This window comes from Tauraco erythrolophus, chromosome 14 (assembly GCF_009769465.1).
Source record: "Tauraco erythrolophus isolate bTauEry1 chromosome 14, bTauEry1.pri, whole genome shotgun sequence".
Lineage (NCBI taxonomy): Eukaryota > Metazoa > Chordata > Aves > Musophagiformes > Musophagidae > Tauraco > Tauraco erythrolophus.
The window spans coordinates 1,046,714-1,065,897 of record NC_141478.1 but is presented as its reverse complement, the minus strand read 5'-3'; the positions used below and the strand labels follow the sequence as shown (position 1 = coordinate 1,065,897).

Here is a 19,184-nt window from a genome sequence, read left to right as displayed (position 1 = left end):
ATTCAAACCTCAGGGCAGCTGTACTGGCTTTAATCTAGGTTTTATTTTTGTAAACTACAGTTTCAAGGAGAATGCTTGCAAAGTGGATCTGGGGATGGGTGGCAGGGAGCAGAGCCAGAATCACTAATGTCTGCAGTGGAAACACTTGAGCTTCTTCAAGTGCAGGGACCAAATGTGAAAAGCTTTGATCCTAAAAAGCTAACAGCCCTGACAGAGAGAAAAGGGGTCAACCTCTTCCACTTCTGCTAGGGCAGCTCCCTCTGCTGATTTTGCTCACCAGCTGTTACCCAAAGAAGCAGGTCAGATCCAGATGGGCTCACAGCAGTATTTCATCAACACGTGGTCATTAGTCTCCTCTGTAAAGTTATCACCTATGAGGAAACTAGTCTCCACAGAAACCAAACTTGAAAAGGAAAATGCCATCCCTGCTACCCCATTCGGCAACCAGCTGGATTAGCCACAGAAAATAATTATGTCCACAGGCTATTGCAAAGCCAGATAAGAGTCAGCCTCTGTCTCTAACATCCCCTTCACACGTGGCCCTATCAGTGAGGATTCAGCAGAGGAACGGGCACAGCAGACACGTGTGGCATGGCAGGAGCACTGCCAATAAGCATGTTTTGCTAAGAAAGCCAAGTCTGCCAAGGCTGGTTGGGTACTACCCATGACCAGTTCACCCATTTGGTCCCAGCTTGCCCCGGAGATGCTGCTCCTGGACATCAGTAGGGAGAGGCCTTGGTCTTGGGGGATGCTGCAGAAGGCTTCATCTCTTTCAGAAGAAAAGATGCATCTCAACTCCGTACAACGTACAATCAATGCTCCCCTGAGAGCTTGTGCTTGGCTGTGCAGGTCCACTGGTTCCAGTATGAACAGAGCTCTTAAGCCAGGCCTGCGCTGGAAGCAGACGTCCCTTTCAGCAGGAGGGATCGGGCATTTCTTTCATTAGAACCTGCAGTCAACTCCCAGCTCTTACCAACTACAAGTGCTTTTAACAGGGAAACAAACAGTCAATCTGACATCTCTGGAAATTAAGAGATCAAGTATTTCAGCCCCACGATAGCTATGAACCATGGCAGATATACTGCTGCTCTCCAGACATCCTTGTTTTCTCAACGAAAGAATAATTCAATAGCCTGCCTGCCTATCCTTAGGGTTTTTCTAAACTGTGCTAAACATTCTCAGATTGAGAGATTAATGAAAACGTCTTCAAGGATATTCAGAACCAGGGGAGAGGCACATGGAACAGCTGAAATACCAGACAGGATGGATAGCCATGTGCACTGACAGCTGGATGTGCACCTCCTTTAGATATTCTACTTCACAGAGCACTTAACGAGCAAACCTTGCTGCCTTCTTTGCATCCATCATCTTTCACCACACAAAGAAGGTCCAGGACCAGACCTGGCTGGTGCTAGAGCAGAGACAATGCAGAAGAATGACAAAGCTATAAAGAACTTCTTATAAGTGAGGGACCTTTTCCACATCTTAGACTTGTTTTCAATGCTTCTCCTGCTTCAAGGCAATATTCTCAACTAAAGCAGCAGGTTTTATAACAGCTTTCCCTGAACCTCGGAACACTCTCAGTACAGATTTCCTCTCGATTTCCACTTAACTCCCCGGTATCCCCTTCGTGGTACCTCTGTGCCCCCGAGCGCAGCATCCCCCAGATGCAGCAGCAGCTGCGGGCTCCTGCCCGCGCCTCTGGCACCATCTGCAGGAGGCAGCGCAGGGAAGCAGCAGGACCTGCAGAAGGACCGGGGGGCCCGGGAAGCAGCAGGACCTGCAGAAGGACCGGGGGGCCCGGGAAGCAGCAGGACCTGCAGAAGGACCGGGGGGCCCGGGAAGCAGCAGGACCTGCAGAACTGGGTGTTTAGCCACAGCTCGTGGCTGACAACCCAAAGCCAGCCCAGATGAGCGCTGCAACACGGTGTAACAGTCTCTCCTCCCAACGTGAGGATCGCTCTGCCAAGTTCACGCAGGGAAGCAAAGAGATCTGGTACGAGTCTCTACGAAACGGGCGGCGCGGTGCTGGGAGCCGTCAGCAGGGCCCTCCCAGTGCTCACCAGTCCCAATTCCTATCACGTTCAATGTTTCACAAGTCTCTGGTGTGTTTATCCTCCCAAGGCCCTGGAGACACACAGCAGCGCTTTCATCATCGGCGCTTTTATCATCCACACGCAGACAAAGCTGAAGCAAAGAGCGATCTGGGACCAAACCGGTGAGCCCAAGAAGCCGAGCGTCTCTCCCGGCATCTCGGCTCACCACGCAGGAGCCCTTTGTGACACGACGGGGCTGCCCACGCAGATCTTTCAGCACGGGGTAAGTAAATATTTTTCAAAGCTCGTGAGCTTAAAAGGGTTTCTCGGAGCCTTACAGGACTGCCGATCTAATCCCACATGCTCCTGGACACGTGCCCGGCTCTCACCAGGGTTCCCTGGAAGTGCTCGCAGGCCAAAGCAAGCCCGCGACAGCATTTGTAAGTCAGGGCTGAAAGATGCCCCATGAGCTTCAACCAGCACCAGAAGGGCAGAAGGTACCAACTTACAAAGCCCGAATATCCCATACCGAGCCCAGTATGCTTTTTATTTCCAGCCCCCTCCCAATATCACTCTATTCTCATGTCCAAACTGCAAGTGAACAGGCCAAGGATTCGTACGTGGCAGGAAGAAAACGCTTCAGGGAGCGCATGCCCACTGCAACCCTCCCTTTGATCTGTCCACCAGCTGCACATCCCCTGGCCAAACCTCCGGGCAACACCTGGACCCGAGCACGTCACCGCAGCCCAGGGGACCCCGGGCATACCCCACGCTGCCCTTGCCCTGGCAGCTTTACCCACTCTGTGGCAGATGCAGGGGATGAGCTTCCCAACGCCAGCCAGAAGCACGTGTCCCTCCCTCCACGAGCTGCCACTTCGCTCACACCGTCGCCTGTCCCAGTCCCTGCTGACAAGCCACTTACCAGCAGTTATCGGGTTTTGGCTGGAGCTAGGGGAGTTTATTTCTCATTCTTTGGAAAAGGAAACAGCTGCGATAGTTAATGGGGAAGGAATTGCGGTGAAAAGCAACCACTGGCACGGGGATGAAGAATTCAGGAGGTCAATTCAGGAGGTCGGAAGCGCTGGAAAGCCTGGTTTGCTCAGGGGAGACCGGTGCAGGGAGGCTGGTCTGATCCAGGGCACCTGGCTCCTCGCCCACCTTGCACAAGCAGCGGAAGAGCCGAAGGATTTCCACCTCGGATGGGAAGCCCAGCTCGCCAGGCGCTGAGCCAAACCCGCTGCGGAAGGCGGATTTTCCGCAACGACTCGAACAGGCGCCAGCGCAGGCTCCCGCCCCGCGCGCCCGGGTGGGAGCGGGCAGGGGGGATCCTTCACCCAGCTTATCTCACCACAGCACCTCCCACAAGGCAAAACCAAACAAGCAGACATGCTTCTGAGGACCTTTTGGCTCCGGTTTTGTCGTGGAATGTGCTGAAGGTTTAACAGTTCTAGCGCTGCTTTTCTGAACACCTGTAAGCGTCTCCTCAAGTACCTACTCAGCACAGCTCAGTATTGAGGAAATTCCGTATCACAGACTTTCCAAGCCATCCTGCTCCACCATCCCAAGTCTCCACCACACGTACTAGCTTTAGCAGCATTCGAGTCATTATTTTGATGCTGGACACCAGCCTTAGAAGAGGCAGAGCCCAAGCACGGCAGTGGAGAAAGGTGATAAAGCCTGTGGAATGAAGGCTAAGAGATTTCAAACGTAACATTCCCAGCACATTGAGAAACGCTCCAGGATTGGCATATTTCCTTCCTTAAGATTTTGCAAAATAGACTTTTTTTTCTGCAGCAAAATCAAAGCCAGACTCAGCATCAAATGATTAAAGGTTAACTAAGACTTCAAACAAGTATCATACAATGGGTCATTCTCCTAAGAATTATGGAACATAAACTGGGCTTCAGTTTTAATATCTGCATTTAATTACGGCCGTGTCTGAAGGCGATGAGCAGAAAAATACAAGCTTTGTTGCAGATGTGCAATTCGCTCTGGAAATTCTTCGGAAAGAAAAATATTGCTGCACCTGTTAGGTGCAAAATGTTAATGATTTCTCAGCACTACGGGAAAAGTGTCCTGAGTTTAGGGTGAAATGAAATTGGAATTATTTTAAAGCGAGCTGAAGATTCCACTAAAGTACGCTGCCTTTTTATGCTACGGGAGACAAGGTCCGCTGGCTTAGGATGTGAGGACGCAAACACAAAACAGGCCAGAAGCGTGCTGCACTGCAGTTGGGTTTCTCCTCCAGAAACTTGGCCTCTAGGAAACACGAGCAAGGAACACAGCACAGAGCAGAGCAACACACCCCGCGCTGGAAACCAGCATCTGCTTCCAGGCACATCCTTTCCACGCTCCTCTCCATCCCTCGCTGAAGCCTAATCACAGCAGCCTTTTTAATTAAAAGAGGTGGCTCAGTGCACCTTTTTCCTATTGATCTGGAGTCAACAAGAAACCATAAACCAAGAAATTAAAATAATAATTTATAGCCTTTGGCCTGGCTGCCTGCTAGCTCTGTTTGCCATATTGTACACAATGGTTTCCTGCCTCTGCCAGTACATAAACTTGATACAAAAGCTCCAAAAAGAGAAGGGGAAAAAAAATCCAAACCCCCCACACACAACCCTATAAGGCTTCCTCCAGAAACCAGCGCCGAGGATGGTTTTCAGCTCACCCTTTGTCTGATCTGGAGCCAATCCTTGGTTCCAATCCTAACAGAAAGCAGGAGAGATGAAAGGCCAAGCTCTGCTGCTTTCCAGCCCGAGCCAGGTGTACAGCTGGCACCCGCGGCAACGTGCTCCAGCGAGGACATGTTAAAGCAACAAAAAGAAAATGAGTAACATGTGGCTAAAAACGTCTATTCGTTTCACTTATTCGCTATAAATGACTTTTCCCAGGGCAGTGTTTTGGGGTTTCTCTTTACCAGCGTTGGGTTCCAGAGGCAGCGCGATCCCTCCGAGAGGTCCGCGACGCCCGCGAGCACGTCTCTTATAAACTAATAGCCCCTTAGTCACAACTGTGAGCGGCTCAAATAGCTGATTTGAAAACCTTCAAATGACAAAAAAATCCTCCGAGGCAAGATGCCAAAGTTGAGCAAACAATTTGTACGGTATGTTAAGTGTAGGGGGAAGCCATCGGGCTTGTAATGAAGCCGGGCCTCGTGTTTCCAATCAGGGGCAGGCAGGACCAAACGCGTTATGGCAAGGTACTGAGTGAGACAACAAACCACGGGTGGGGGGTGGAAGAAGGGGGGAGCAAGGTCGGATTAAAATACTCTTCTTCTGTGGCCTGCTGAACAACATGACGTAGTTATTCCTGGGTTTGGAGAAGACGGGTGCTCGCAAAGAGCGTGGAGCCACCTGCTGCTCGTCAGGTTCCAAAGCAGATTACAGAATCCGGGTGTTTTGGTTATTTAAGAACAACAAAAAAAAAAATCACTTTTGTTTCTGCTGCCCAGCCTCTACAGCCATAGCCACAAGTGACAGCATGAGAAGTAGTACTGAGGTCAGCCCCCATGCGACACTTCAGAGCAAGTTTCAAAGAACAGTTGATGCGATGGAGATAAATGGGAAAGTGGAGCAGGACCATGCAGAGCTTCTCCCCGGCAGGTTGTGCGAGGCTGCCCGAGAAGGCTGGGTTTGGGTGCACTGATCTTCCAGACAGAGGACAGTGGTGAGCCTCAGCTGCACCCCCCAGAAGGCACCCGATGCCATACGCCATGGAACTACCCACCTTTGATGGAAACGGCAGCATAAAGAACGCATTAAGAGGAGAGAGCAGGGAGCAGGCACTGAAGAGGCTCTATCAGGCTGCTCCAAACACACGCTGGAGTCCTTCACAGATCAGAGATCAGTCCAGGGATCAACAGGAGCCAACAGAGTGGGTTGTTTGGTGCATGCTCAAGACACTGAGGAGATGATGCAGAGTCACTGCCGCTGCCCTGGGAGAACAGTTTCAGGAGTCTGGAAGAGCCTCACCACCCAAAGAGTGCTGGAACACTATTCAGAAGCACAGAGGTGTAGAGGCAGTAAGCACTGAGGACACAGAAAAGCATCTATGCTGAAGGACAACATTGGTGTGAGACCAAAACAGGTACAAAGCTGGACGTGAACCAGCTCAGGCCAGAAGCTACAAGCAGCAGAGCCGTGCAAGCAGCGCGGTTCAGTGGAACAAACTCCTGAGAGCAGCTGACAAAAGCATCGTCCTGGTTTCGACTGGGACAGGGTTAGTTTTGCTTTTCTTCTGTGCTTTGGATCTAGCCTGGGATTCGCTGTGAGAAGAACGTTGGCAGCGCACTGATGTTTGGAGTCGGTGCTGAGACATCAAGGACCTTTCAGCTTCCCGGGTTTTGCCGGTGTGCAGGAGCACAGCGGGCTGGGGGGGCACGGCCGGGACAAAGGGCCCACGACTCCCCTTAGGATTCGACCTTAGACTTAAGATTGAGGGCCACATTGGCCACTGGAGTATTCCAGATCATGCGATGTCATAGATGAGGGTTGACTAGGAAGAAGGGCTTTTGCTCTTCCAGAAATGCTCTTCCGAGGGCTCTCTTGGACTCTCAAAGTGCTCTCTCTCTCTTGCTCATCTGGGATTGCAGCATCGGGACTTAACAATTCCAAAACAGTTAACTGGGAAGGGACAGGCACTGGTCATCCAGTGGTGAGTAATTATATTGTGCATCACTCATATCAATATATATAAAATGATATATACAAACCATTATTATTATTGTTAAATTGTTCTTATCTCAACCCACAGGTCTCTTTCCCTTTTCCCCTTTAACTCTCTCTCCCATTCCCTGGGGCTGGGGAGGTTGAGCAAGCAGCTGTGTGGCATTTAGTTGCCAGCTGGGTTAAACCACAACAACATCCAACCTGCTCCTGCCGCAAGGGAGATCATCACACCGCCAGGCGTGCCAAAACCCAAACCCCACGGGACCCTGCCCGAGCCACCCGCAGCAGCAGCGGCGCCAGGAGCAGCTCTCCCCACGCAGGCAGTTACCCACGTGAGACACTCCAACGCAAACTGCACACGGGACAGGGTCAGGGAGGCTCAATCGGTGCTTTGAGGAGTTTATTGAACAGAATCGGAGCCTTCGGCCTCGAGATCCTCCCAGCAGTACTTCCAGGGCTTGTGGGAGTCCAAACCCTGGTCTCGGGGAGCGTGTCAGAGCGTGCACAATTCAGCAGCGAAGTCCGTGCCCAGTGTTAAAAGCCATGGGCAATCCCAAAGCACCAGGTTCCTTGGAAGCTGAGCAGCTCTGCTTCCACCACGGCCCCTTCTTCAATGAAATCCGATCACACCAGGATAGGGCAAACTGCCTTTAAATCAGAATTAATTGCAATGTCTTCCCCTAAGACAGGTATTCAGAAGTCCTTCTTTCCCTAACTTGCCTATTTATGGGAATTCTCTTTGAGATAAGTTTGAGAATCAATTATTTCTCTTAAAGAATGCATCTCCCACTTACTCTCCAGCTCTCTCTCCATGCCACACAACATTTCCATAGCAAACACGGGAAGCTTTGAAGAAGTGCCCACGCAAACATTCAGAGAGCAAATGTCTCTCCACAATACCTTTGACCAGCTGTACAGGACATGCCACACAGCAGGCGTTTTTCTTCCTACATAAACACTTCTGCCTAACAGCATTTGTTTCCTCTTCATTCACCCTGGATGCTGGTGGAAGTCAGGACACCTGCCACCTTGTTATTTTTCAGATATTCACTCATATTAGGCAATGCTTACAGCACTTCAAACCACCCATCTCTTTTTAGAAGCTTGTAAGCTGGGAAAGCACCTGCACAGCCAGACCTGCACCAGTCTGAGCTTCCCAGGACCCACAACCAATGAACAAACTTTTTCCCTTTCCACTTCCACAAACAGGATTAACACACAATTTTTGTTCGTTTCAGGGTTGCAGAAATCTGACAGTTTGAGCATGAACCCGTTCCAGGGGAGCATGGTGAGCCATGGTCCTGCAGACGAGCTGCCCAGCTCGGACTATCTATGGTGTTCACTTCCCCTTCTCCTGCCCCCCTAGAGCACATTCCCAGGATTTTGGGACAGTGAGGACAGCCACATGCCCACTCTGTCCTGACGAGGCAAGCCAGCTGACAGAGGTAACGTCATACCTTCCTGTAGCCCAAAGAAGGTCCATCTGCACCATTTTTGACCTCTCCTGGGAATCTCTATTTCAACAGAAATACAAGAGCATCTCGTGCCTGAGATGGGAATACACCAGATAAGCACATTCCTGGGTGTTTCGTATCAAGGTAGAGCCAGAATCCTCTCACCACTGTTCCCTACCCCGTAACACTTGTTACACAGTTTATGACTTGCTGTATCAGTGCAGAGAGAACACTGGCAATTAGAAAAGTCAGCTGGCACAAAAAACCTCGGAGCCACAGGGCAGAACATCATCTCTGCCAGAGCCTACAGGCAGAAGCTCTGTAAGTGCATCACAATTAAATGCATTTGAAACTAACAGGGGAAAGCATGCATCTTTCAGAGACAAATCCAACAGGAATCTTCACGTGACAAAGAAGATGCCTTCTCCCCACCAGCACTCACTTGCTAAATAGTAGTTTTACTAATCAGGGTCTATAGCCCCTTCCAGCTCTTTATCTTGCCTAGAAAACCATACAGCCTTCCCCCTCTCGCACCCTCCAGCCTCCTCCTGCTCCCAGAAAGGATGCTGAGAAGTTAGCTCTCCATTGCCATAAGAAACCACCACCTGAATAACCATGTGGCCAAACCCAGACCTGTGCCGGAGAGAATGTCATCTCCAAATCACTCAGCTTTCAAGAACAGGAATAAAACCAGCCTGCAACACAACAGCCAGAGACAGACTACACCGAAGATCCTCTTTCAAGTGTTTTAATCCCTTTTCAGCTCTAAGCTGCCCCATACAGGATGTAGACATGCCATAAGCATGTAGCCCAGAAGTGCTGATCCACTATAAACTCCCCGAGCCAGTTCAAACACATTCCAGAAGTGTTGGCACATCAACTTTGTCCTGGCAGGCTCTGTGCCAGATCAGGTAACCTCTGTCCTCAGCCCAGCTTTATCTGATTGCAGAGCAGAGGTTATGCCAGAGCAGGTACCAGCTGCTATCCCACGGCTGGCACAAAACCCACAAAGGCAGCATGAGCTCAGGACTGCCTGTTCTAGCTGGTCTGACAAATATGATGACAGCATCATGCTTGAGGTAGACAAATTTGCCCTGCCAGGTGATCTGATGGCACACAGGCACGTTGTTCATGATCACTAGCCCGCAGTCAGAAACACCTGGAACATGGCCCACAGTGCAAAGCCACTGCAATGGATTCTGCCTCATCCCGAGGGACCTCGATAACGAGCACGCACATCACGGAGCAGCGGACCTCTGCTTCAGAGCAAGGAGGCTAAGAGCATGGTTACCTTGAAAAGGTAGGAAGACAAAGAGCAGATATGTTGCCCTGACCAGAATGATGCTCCCGTGGGCTTCCTCTCCTTCCAGGCTAGCAAAGGGACAGCTGCCAAAAGCTGCTCTAAGACTTTTCCTTGCTTGCTCTCGGCCAAGCGTATGACCACGCACTCCGTGCACCGTAGCAGCTGGCACCAGCTGGCACCACAGCTCAGATTCTGGGGCACAGAAAAGCCTTTTGCAAGGGAGTAATTGCAGTGTCCTTACTGCTGGGCTGGCTGAGCAGGCTGGCATAGATTAAAAACAGACACTCCCTAAGCAGACACCCACATCACTGGGGTGGGTTTTTTGTCCAGTTGCCTTTTTTTTTTTTAAAGTCAACTCAATTAGAATGAATAAAAGTACCGTTAAAAACCCAGCAGATAGCGTCAGTGTTTTCAAAGGCACAAGAGCACTTCAGAAGCAGATTGGTTTATTTGTTCCATGTAATTTACTTTCAAATGTGTCCCTGGATTCCCCATCAATTGCATTTGAGATACTGCAAAGGTGACCTGGGAAGTTTTTAAATCACACGCTCTGTCAGACGCCACGAGCAAACCATCAGACAGGGTTTGGTGTGTGGATTCAGGGCATGGGGGCTGTGCTGGTGCGAGTGCTGGGGTGTTGAAATCATCTCACTTCGGCTTCCCAAGGTCACATTTCTGGCAAGGATAACAGGGAATGCCGGCAGCCAGCCTGGACTGAGATTCAGAAGAAGCACCTATAAAGCAGAACAAGACAGACATGGGAAATCTGAAGCCAGTGCTCTGCTGAAGTAGGTCTGAGCAGCAAGAGTCCATCCTTTCAGCTGGGGCAAATCTTTCAGCTGGGGCAAATCTTTCAGCAGCACGGAATGCAGTTCCTCCTTCATTAAGGACCCTCTTGGAGTGGTGAGCAATCATCTGTCCTCCTTCCCATCCGCAGCCCTCTCCCCACGGGCACACACAGGGAATCTCAAGAACCCTCTTGTGCCCAGGGGAATAGTACCCTCCTCCCCCAGCTTTTTCTACTCTCATTCAGAAGAGGAAAAAAAAAAAAAAAAAAAAAAAAATCGCAGAAGACTGCCAGGATTCTTCAAAGCTACCCAAATTAATGTATTTTTGTACTTCCCTCGGTCTCCCCTGCTAAATCTGAAAGCTTAAGAGAACCCTGTTACCCTTTTTTCAGACCCTGCTCTCCCTCCACCCCAACCTCCTACAAGTTTTTGCTTTTTACCAAAAAACCTCTATCACAGCGTGTCACTACTTAGATGCCCACTGATCTTCTTTACCTTTTAGCAACAGTAGGATGTGAGAGACTTGACTGCCCGAGGCTGGGAGGCTGCTGGAATAGGGTCACCATATTTCTGCCTCAGATTTCTCGTACAAAAAAAACGCATGAACACCAGAGGTCCCATGTTTTCTGAGTGCATCACACCCACTCCATGTATGGGTGGAAGTTATCAACACAGCACCTCCAGAAAAGCCTCCAACAGCTTGACACTGTCAGATGTGAGAGCTGAGATACACACAGAGTTGTCTTTTATTCAGATTTATAGGAATTTGACAACTCTGTTGAGCTTCAGATCAGAGCAAGCTGCCAACAGGCCAGGATTCCTAAAAGGAGGCAAGGTCATTCCCTTCTAGGCAGAAGACAACAAGAATATCACCATTTGAAAATACAGGCCCTACTGCTGGAATCCAGTCGATGCTGGAATTCCTAGCTCCTGCAAGACCAGTGTTTAAAGGTCTTGCACCTATCACCTACACTTGAAACTTGCACTTCTGCAGCCAAACACTTCCCCCTGCAATCCACTGCAAAAGCTTCAAGTCTCTGTCCATCCAGCAGCAAATAATTGTTCTAGATAGACACCTGGTTTCTAGATAGACACCTGGTTTCTGAAGGGGCACACAAGATCAGTGAGCAGCTCCCTCTTTGCCAGCACGCTTTCTCCCCACTCCATTTCAAACTGTGATCAGCTTCTCCCATTTCTGACCCATTAGAAGGTGCAACACGCGCAGACTCTGCTGCAAGAAGCGTTGCAGACGTGGGACAACCCGTGCGCTGCAGAACCTGTGCGCCATCAGGCAGCACAGCCAGGTGAGAACACATCTCCAAGTAACTCAGCTTGCCAGTTCCGTGCCTCGGCCAGGCACACAGCAGGACGCAGACTGGTCTGCTCCAGAGCTGTTTTCAACACGTGTCACGCCAGCGTTAGAAAGCACTCGTGCCTGTATCACTTTGGCATCTTCCTCCGGGCATAAGCAGATATTCTGGAGTAATTTTCACTTCAGATGTGAAACATAAAAAGGGAAAAGTATGTACTTCCCTGTCTTACTGAAAGAAATTGAAGACTCCAATATTTCTTCATGTCTTACCGGGTAAAACTCAGCTGAGGATTTCCATGTTCTTCCAGCTTTACCACACTAGTAGCAATGTTGCATCTTCTCTCTAGACAGGGCGACACTGTGTCCTGCTCCAAGAGATGTCGGCTGCCAACTTAAATACAACTTGACAGGTCTCTTGGTACCTCCTAACCCAACCACTACCACCAGCAATCAGCCTCTTCACAGCTTCATCTCAGCTGTGATTGCACAGAAGCAGTCGGAGCAGGAAAGGCCCGCTGCCTTTTAATTCATTCCTCAGCTAAAATTAAAACTTTGGCAAATGTGATGTAACTTGTGAGAGTCCACCCACAGACAGCGCTCTCCTTGCTGCAGCTTTGAAGCCTGGAGGACAATGTTCTCTCTGATTTTAGGCCATGCACCGATAGTTTTAATATCATACCTCACCACTCATTCTGCCGTTTCCAGTGTATTCCTGTAACAGCTCATCAGCTGGAACATATTCCAGTTTCATAATTTCAAGTCGGGCTCATAAATACTTAATGGGTATTTCTCAACCCATTTCTTTTAAAAACCTGTCCATTATTCTCGCTTGCAGCAAGCACTCCTTGTAAGTCCTTGGCCTCCTAGACATACGCACAAAAAACTCCAACAAACAGTTTTGGCTGTTTCCCTGAAGCTGGAGCCATTTTCATTATTCTGGGAGGGTTTTTATTCTGGTATCCCACTGCTGGCACATTTCTCCCCCTCCTCCTCAAAACATCTATTCCTACTTTCTCCTAGTGAATTTCCCATTGACAAAAGATCATCTACTTCACCCCTCCCATCCTTGCTCCCCTCAAAAAATCCTTCACTACTTTCAGAGGAATTTGCAAGTTGGACTACATCTGCATGGTCACAGAAGATCACCTTTTTTCACAGCTGTGATTATAGACTCCCTTAAACCAAAGGCACAAGTACTCCTACCCATCGAGCCCCAGAGCTGCTTGAAGACAGAGTCACTTGTCCCAATCTGCTGTGACCAGATCCCGCTACAACTTTACTTGCTTTATACTCATCTTTTGTTTGTCCATTGGTACATAAGTCAATATCTTACAAGACCTAAACTCCAGCAGGTAGTATGGCAAGACAAGACACCAACCAGAAGTTATTTTGCACCCAAAATAATTCTTATAGTATACTTGACCCACAAGAGGAACCCTTAAAAAGATCTTGTCTTACTTTGAAACACCCCCATTAGATTCTACAACTCTAACTTGATGCCCTGCTGAGAATTTTTAAATTCTTTTCCACTGTATTCTAAAAGCATATAAGCAAAACCCCCAACATTTAATGAAGCGTAAAACTAATTATTATGAAATAAAACTAGCTGTTCACAAAGTGGAAAAACATCACATTTTCATGTCCTATTTTCCTTTAAAACGTCTTCCCTTCCCATCATCTAGCATACTTCGCAAATGTAAAAATAAATATTCTTCACAGCGGAGCGCTGGCTTGAAGGCTACGAGTCCAACAATAAAAAGCTTCACAATTTAATGGCCCTTAAATGCTCAACATCTTTTTCACTTAATGTAAAATCCATCTGATCCAATAGCTGTGACTGAATTACATGTATGTTTTTTCTATTAAAAGTTAATTTTCTGAGTTGGCAGAGCAATACGAAGCATTAGATTAAAAAAGCAGTAGTCTCTATAAACTTTCCAGGATTCAGAGATATTTCCAAGTCAGCTACTCAAAACAAAAAAAAAGTCACATATTCACTTTGAAAAGAACCATTCCATAACAGGGACACTGTGCCAACACTCAGTTACAAGCTGCATTACCTTGTTAACGTTGCTTTACTGTTCCATGGAACAGAGCACAAAACCCCTCTTGTGAAGCACCCCTCCAACCTCTGAGATGCATCCCGTTTATGTTTGACATTTGGGACCTCATTTCTTCATTTACTGGCGATGTTTGTCCATGAATACACCACTACAGAAAGCTTCCTTCACTGGGTGGTTGATACCTCAGGGTTGATTTTACCAAACACACGGATTACCACTGCCGTGGGGACGTCACAGCTCAGATTTTACCTTCACCTTCATGAGTCACTTGAGCCAAAAAACCCTCAAACTTTCAGACAGCATTGCCAAGGGACCTGCTCAGAGTGAGCCTGTGGGCAGTATTTAAACAATCCACACCTATCAAAGCTTTCTTGCACGCTATAGTAACACCAACGCCAAGGTAACAAAGAGAGTCTGAGCTACCATGTATTACCAGGAATATTGAATTACAGTGTTCCCAAGGAAATTCAGATTTAGTTTCTCATTTCTATGGCATTCTCTATCTTGCATTTATTTCTGAAGTAGGACTTTCCTCCCAGGGAAGTACCTGAAGGTCCAGGTGGTACTTTCTTCCCAAGTATGATCCTGCTATTAAGAACAGTGTAATGCAAAGGGCAGAGTGACCCTAATTAAAACTCCACAACCACCTGCTGACACTAAGCCAGCAAGAGCTCTGTGGCACTGCTCTTTCAAAAAGGAAGCTGCTTTCTGATGTAAAACTGAAATGTTACTACAGAAGATGCATAACTGGGCATGGTGGGTTTCCCTCCACCTCCCCAAAAAGTAGCAACTTCTCAACTTAATCACCTCATTTTTGTATCATATTAAACAGGAGACACAGAAGTATTAAGGAAACAGTTTAAAAACAACAAAAAAATAAAACCAAAACACCCTCACAACTTCCCAAACCCAGCTATCAATTCACATTTCATAGAAAAATGGTGATTTTAGTTATTCCTTTTAAAAAAAATGTACTGCAATGGATGAAGCCAGTAATCATATTCATACTCCAAGTAACATGATGTTGGGTTGAAGATGCAAAAGTGATCTTGAAGTCATTCAACATAATGAGAAACCTCAGATCTATCCACTTTAATTCAGCTGCTGGAACAGCAGATACAATCAAGTCTCAACACAGTGAGAGACTTAGACATGTACCACCTCAGCATTTCCAGGTGTCTATACTGGTATGGGGCAAGGAGTGGAGTAACAGTCAATATTTTCACCCAACAGCTTGTTTTTTGAGGATGTTTCAGGCTGGTGTTTAAGTGACATGTTAATCTCCCCATTCCTCCTGAACCAAAGATGGAAAAAGTAAAATACTGTAGCAGAAAGAAATTACTTTGTCTACTAAAAAAAGATGATGTAAATATAATTGAAAAAGCTTTTAAATAATTAGCCTCACTCTGCAGAAAACAACATGGTTGGAGATCAAAACACCCATATGGTACCCCTGAGAACACACGGAGCCATCAGAAAGTTATCAGTGAAAAAAGCACTTCACAATACCTTGCAGACGAGCTGACCCAGTGAAGCTGATGGAACGTATCTACTGGCAGAGGGAAGGTTTAGACACATCAAATCTTGAAACATTCTACCTAAGTGCAAGTTCCTCTAGAAGAAATTCAAATTCATACATACTCATACACTTCCCCCCCGCCAAGGTCAGAGATTTACAAGAACCCTAAAGAGATCTTCTGCTTACTAACTCGGAGTACAAGCAACTCCTTCAAAGATCCAAGGCAGAAACATTGTTCCAGTCATTGTTTAAATACAGTAAAGTTTCACCTACACTGTTCATACCCTAAAACTTGACAATCTTACTCATTTTCATGTCCCACTGGCTGGACAAGATAATCCAAATAACCAAAAATAAATTAAGCTAATGGTGAAATTAGAGGGCCCTTCGCTTTTGAGTCACACCAAACCAATAGGTGTTGGTAGTGCCAAGAATTATTCTGCAAAGCTTGCTGGGCATGAAATCAGGCAGCAGGGTAAGCTACTCAGTGAACACGCTTTTAATGAAAGCAGTAGTAAAACTCCACTGGCTCATCCCCAAACCTATTGCTCGCCCTGGTTGGTGCAGAAGTGGCCAGAGCTGATTTACTCTGAAGTAACTGGCAGAAGCTTTGACTCTCAATTACTGTCACCAAAATTTTGCCAACCATAAACTCTGGAAACAGATGGATAAACCCAATAAACTTAGTGGGCATCTGAAAACCAAATGTGTTACCTGGTATTCAGGAGTATTCGAGTGAGTTCAATATCCTTCACTACCCAGACTATTTTGCCAAACTAGTTGCATTTCTTTACCTTTTACAGAATTGACTACTACAATAAAAAAAAGAAGAAAACATTTTATTGATAATGTAACAGGGAAGAAATTTAGAAAAACATACATAGAACTCCCTCAGTAAGGAACCATACAATATCAAAATACACCAGAGTTAGTATATCAAAACAAATTCTCTCTAATAAGAGCTTCAAGTAATGCAATAATAAAAGAACTTGGCTAAAAAGTAACATATATATACTGAGATGTTTTCTGTAATAGTCCTCTAAGAAATTAAAGGAAAGCAGCAGCAGATCTGTTTAACTACAGACACATATTTAGTAAATATATTAAGTGTATTTATAATAAAAACTGCCCTGCACATTCATCACTATGTCTGCATACTCCTCTAAGTGGCAGCTGTCTCTGTAATTCTACAAGGGGACTGCTCAAAAAGGGACAAAAATAGGAAACAAACATAATACTACTCAAAAAAAACGAGACCTAAGCCTGTGAGGTACAGCGTGTAGGGAAGCCCAAGTAACACGAAGCAGAGAACTCCACCCTCAGACCTCATTTTTCAGGAACATGGAAGAAGTTTGTCTTTTCTGCATCAGGATGCCAGATTCCTACTCACTACTTATAAGCAAATGCTTTCAACCAAGCAAGCTGAGGGTAACACGGTAGTGACAGCACTCACACCGTTTGCTCTACGAAAACAGCCACGTACCTTGTCAGGCTCATTTTGCAATTGCTTCCTTTGAATAGTCCCAAATTTCACTTTCTCTTTCATAAAACTTACTTATGGGAACATCATCCTTCAGCTAAAAACGAAGCCCTGTCTTGTTCAATAGGTAGATTCCAAGCAAGTAAAAATTCTCATTTCATTAATCCTATTGCATCTTTCCCCATAAATAAGATTATAGTACATAATTTACAGTTAAGAGGAAAATACCTAAAACTTCCATGAGATAGTGTTTGAAAATCCAATACCTGAATTATCTAGTGTACAGCTGAACGAGCTGCTCAGTCTACACCCACACCAGGCCTAATGAAGAACAAAATGATACAGAAGCAGGACTGCTGTATTTAGATCAAAACACTGCTCTACAAGCCACAACACTCCAGTGCCACTATTTCAGCCTACACTAATCAACTACAAAGCATTCATGACAAATCTTGGGGGGCAGAGAGAAGGGGAAGCAAACATAAAAGTTAGTGTTCTGATAGAAAACCTGATTTTTAAGTCTTGCAAAAAGCCAAGGCACTACATCTTAAGCTTAAATTTAAATAAAGTCTGTAACTTGGCCAGCCAAGTTACAACATATACACCTAAACACTTTTCATCTACCTTTGCAGCTGACTTACTAAGCACGTTGTAGTGTGTCTCCATCAGCTCACGTGACAAAATAGCCACTTTCTCTTAATCACTAAAGGAGATATACAGCTACAATACTTAACCAAGCTCATTTGAACATCATTTATTTTTAACCATATTGTGAGAGTTCAAGTTATAGGATAAACTGGAGTTTCTGGGTACAGACCTTGCTTTAAGAAGTGGTCAATCAGACATTAAAACCATTTAAGGACTATGTCATCATTTTGACAGTCAGCTTGTATACCAATTTTAAAAGGTGTTCTACATCTCTTATTACCCTAATGAAAGAAGTGTCAGATCTCAAACTCAGTAGCCCTATTTTGCTGTTTTACAAGAACAAAGTATTTCAGCTTTATACGTTTTCGTATTTGCAGGTTCTGATTGCAGCTATATGATCATAATTATATAAATCTCGTTAAGTTATCACTACCGTAATCACAGCACTCCTACAAGACGCAGCAGCCTTCCAGAGCAATGGCACTGAGCACGTCAGCAGACAAGTCCCTGTCTCATCTGAATGATCTGCAGTAAAGCAGCTTGGACATCTTCATCCATGTGACCCTAGAGCAAGCAAACAATTAAAAGAAAAATTTTAGATTCCATCAAGTGTCAACCATACATCACTAACATTAGGAGATTCTTCAGAATTACCCAAAAGTCTTAACTCATTGCTGTGTTTTCACCACTCTGGGAAAATCTGAAATGCTTTAGGAATCCTGTTTTGTTTTTTTTTTTTTTTTCCCTCATGAGAGAAAGAAGGGTCTGCCTTGCCAACACAGCAGTTTCCTTTATGAAAACACCATGTGGGGAAAAAACTACTGATCCTATCCTCTGGACTCCACAGCCTGCTGCTGTAGTAACGGTCTCTTTTGTACACTTAAGTATCTGAAGTCACAAGACTTAAATTAGTTGATCAGCTCTTCGTTCGGTGAGAGCCACTGGATAAGTCTGCATTAACTTTCCAACTTCTACTCGACTTCTCTCCAACACGAGCTGGGACGATGCAGAATTAATAACACGCTCGGATCAGACACCATCACCCTTCAAAGCAGACTGTTATGTATAGTTACACGTAGACAAATGGCAATAAGCAGATGGCACAATCAGACTCCAGCTGTGGGGTGTGTTTGCTTTTTTGTTGGATCAGTCTGTTCTAAATTAAAACTCTGAACATGAACGCAGGTACTTGATGCAACTTTCAAGTTTGAGGTCTCCCAGTATGGCAGTTAGAAGTAAGCCTCAAGAATCTCTACATTGAGACGACAGAGTAAAACCACCCGAACTTGGACCTGTCATACCTGTACAGCACTAAGAAGATGTGTCCGATAAACTGAAACTACCTCTTGATGCTGCCTTTTAGCATCCTATAAAAACAGAAGAGAGGAAGAGGAGGTGAAGTCATCAAGTTTTTAACATCTACTCTTGCCTACTTCCAACATCGTGGGCTTGGTTTTGTGCACTTCCAGACTAGCCAAAGCAGAATTTCAAGATTAAAGTTAGCTATATCCCCTCCATTAATCAAGAAAAAAAGTCATTGTTTCACTTTATATTGCTGACTTGCAGCAAAGCAGTTTTGCTGAAAGGCTACCAGACAGGCTGATCTAGTGTGGCAGCCCAGGTGCTAGGAGTAAACACTTGTTTCATCAACAGCATTAGCTATTTGTTTAAAACCACCCAGTTTAAGAACACTTTGCCTTGTAACAGTCAACCTTGCAAATACTATTAAAGATGGATCCTGCTTCTGTATTCACAAATCACTAACTTTGCTCGCTTATGTAGCTTTAATTATGAGCTTTACTGGAGTCACAGGGGCCACAAACGTGTTTGTGCACAAACCCACAGTATTTACCACCGTGCTCCCCTTTACTCTCAGTACTTAGTGATAAGCAATAGACTCCACACTGTTTG

General features: G+C 46.1%; 1 protein-coding gene across 1 annotated transcript in view; it reads right to left on the bottom strand.

Annotated features, from left to right (window-relative positions):
* Positions 1–17,765: 17,765 nt before the first annotated feature.
* The window catches only part of UACA (uveal autoantigen with coiled-coil domains and ankyrin repeats), a 31,466-nt gene continuing 30,047 nt past the window's right edge, over positions 17,766–19,184 (bottom strand). The window contains 2 exon segments of the mRNA XM_086620551.1: positions 17,766–17,837; positions 18,575–18,640. Of these exon segments, the coding sequence (XP_086476677.1) occupies positions 17,766–17,837; positions 18,575–18,640 (138 nt within the window).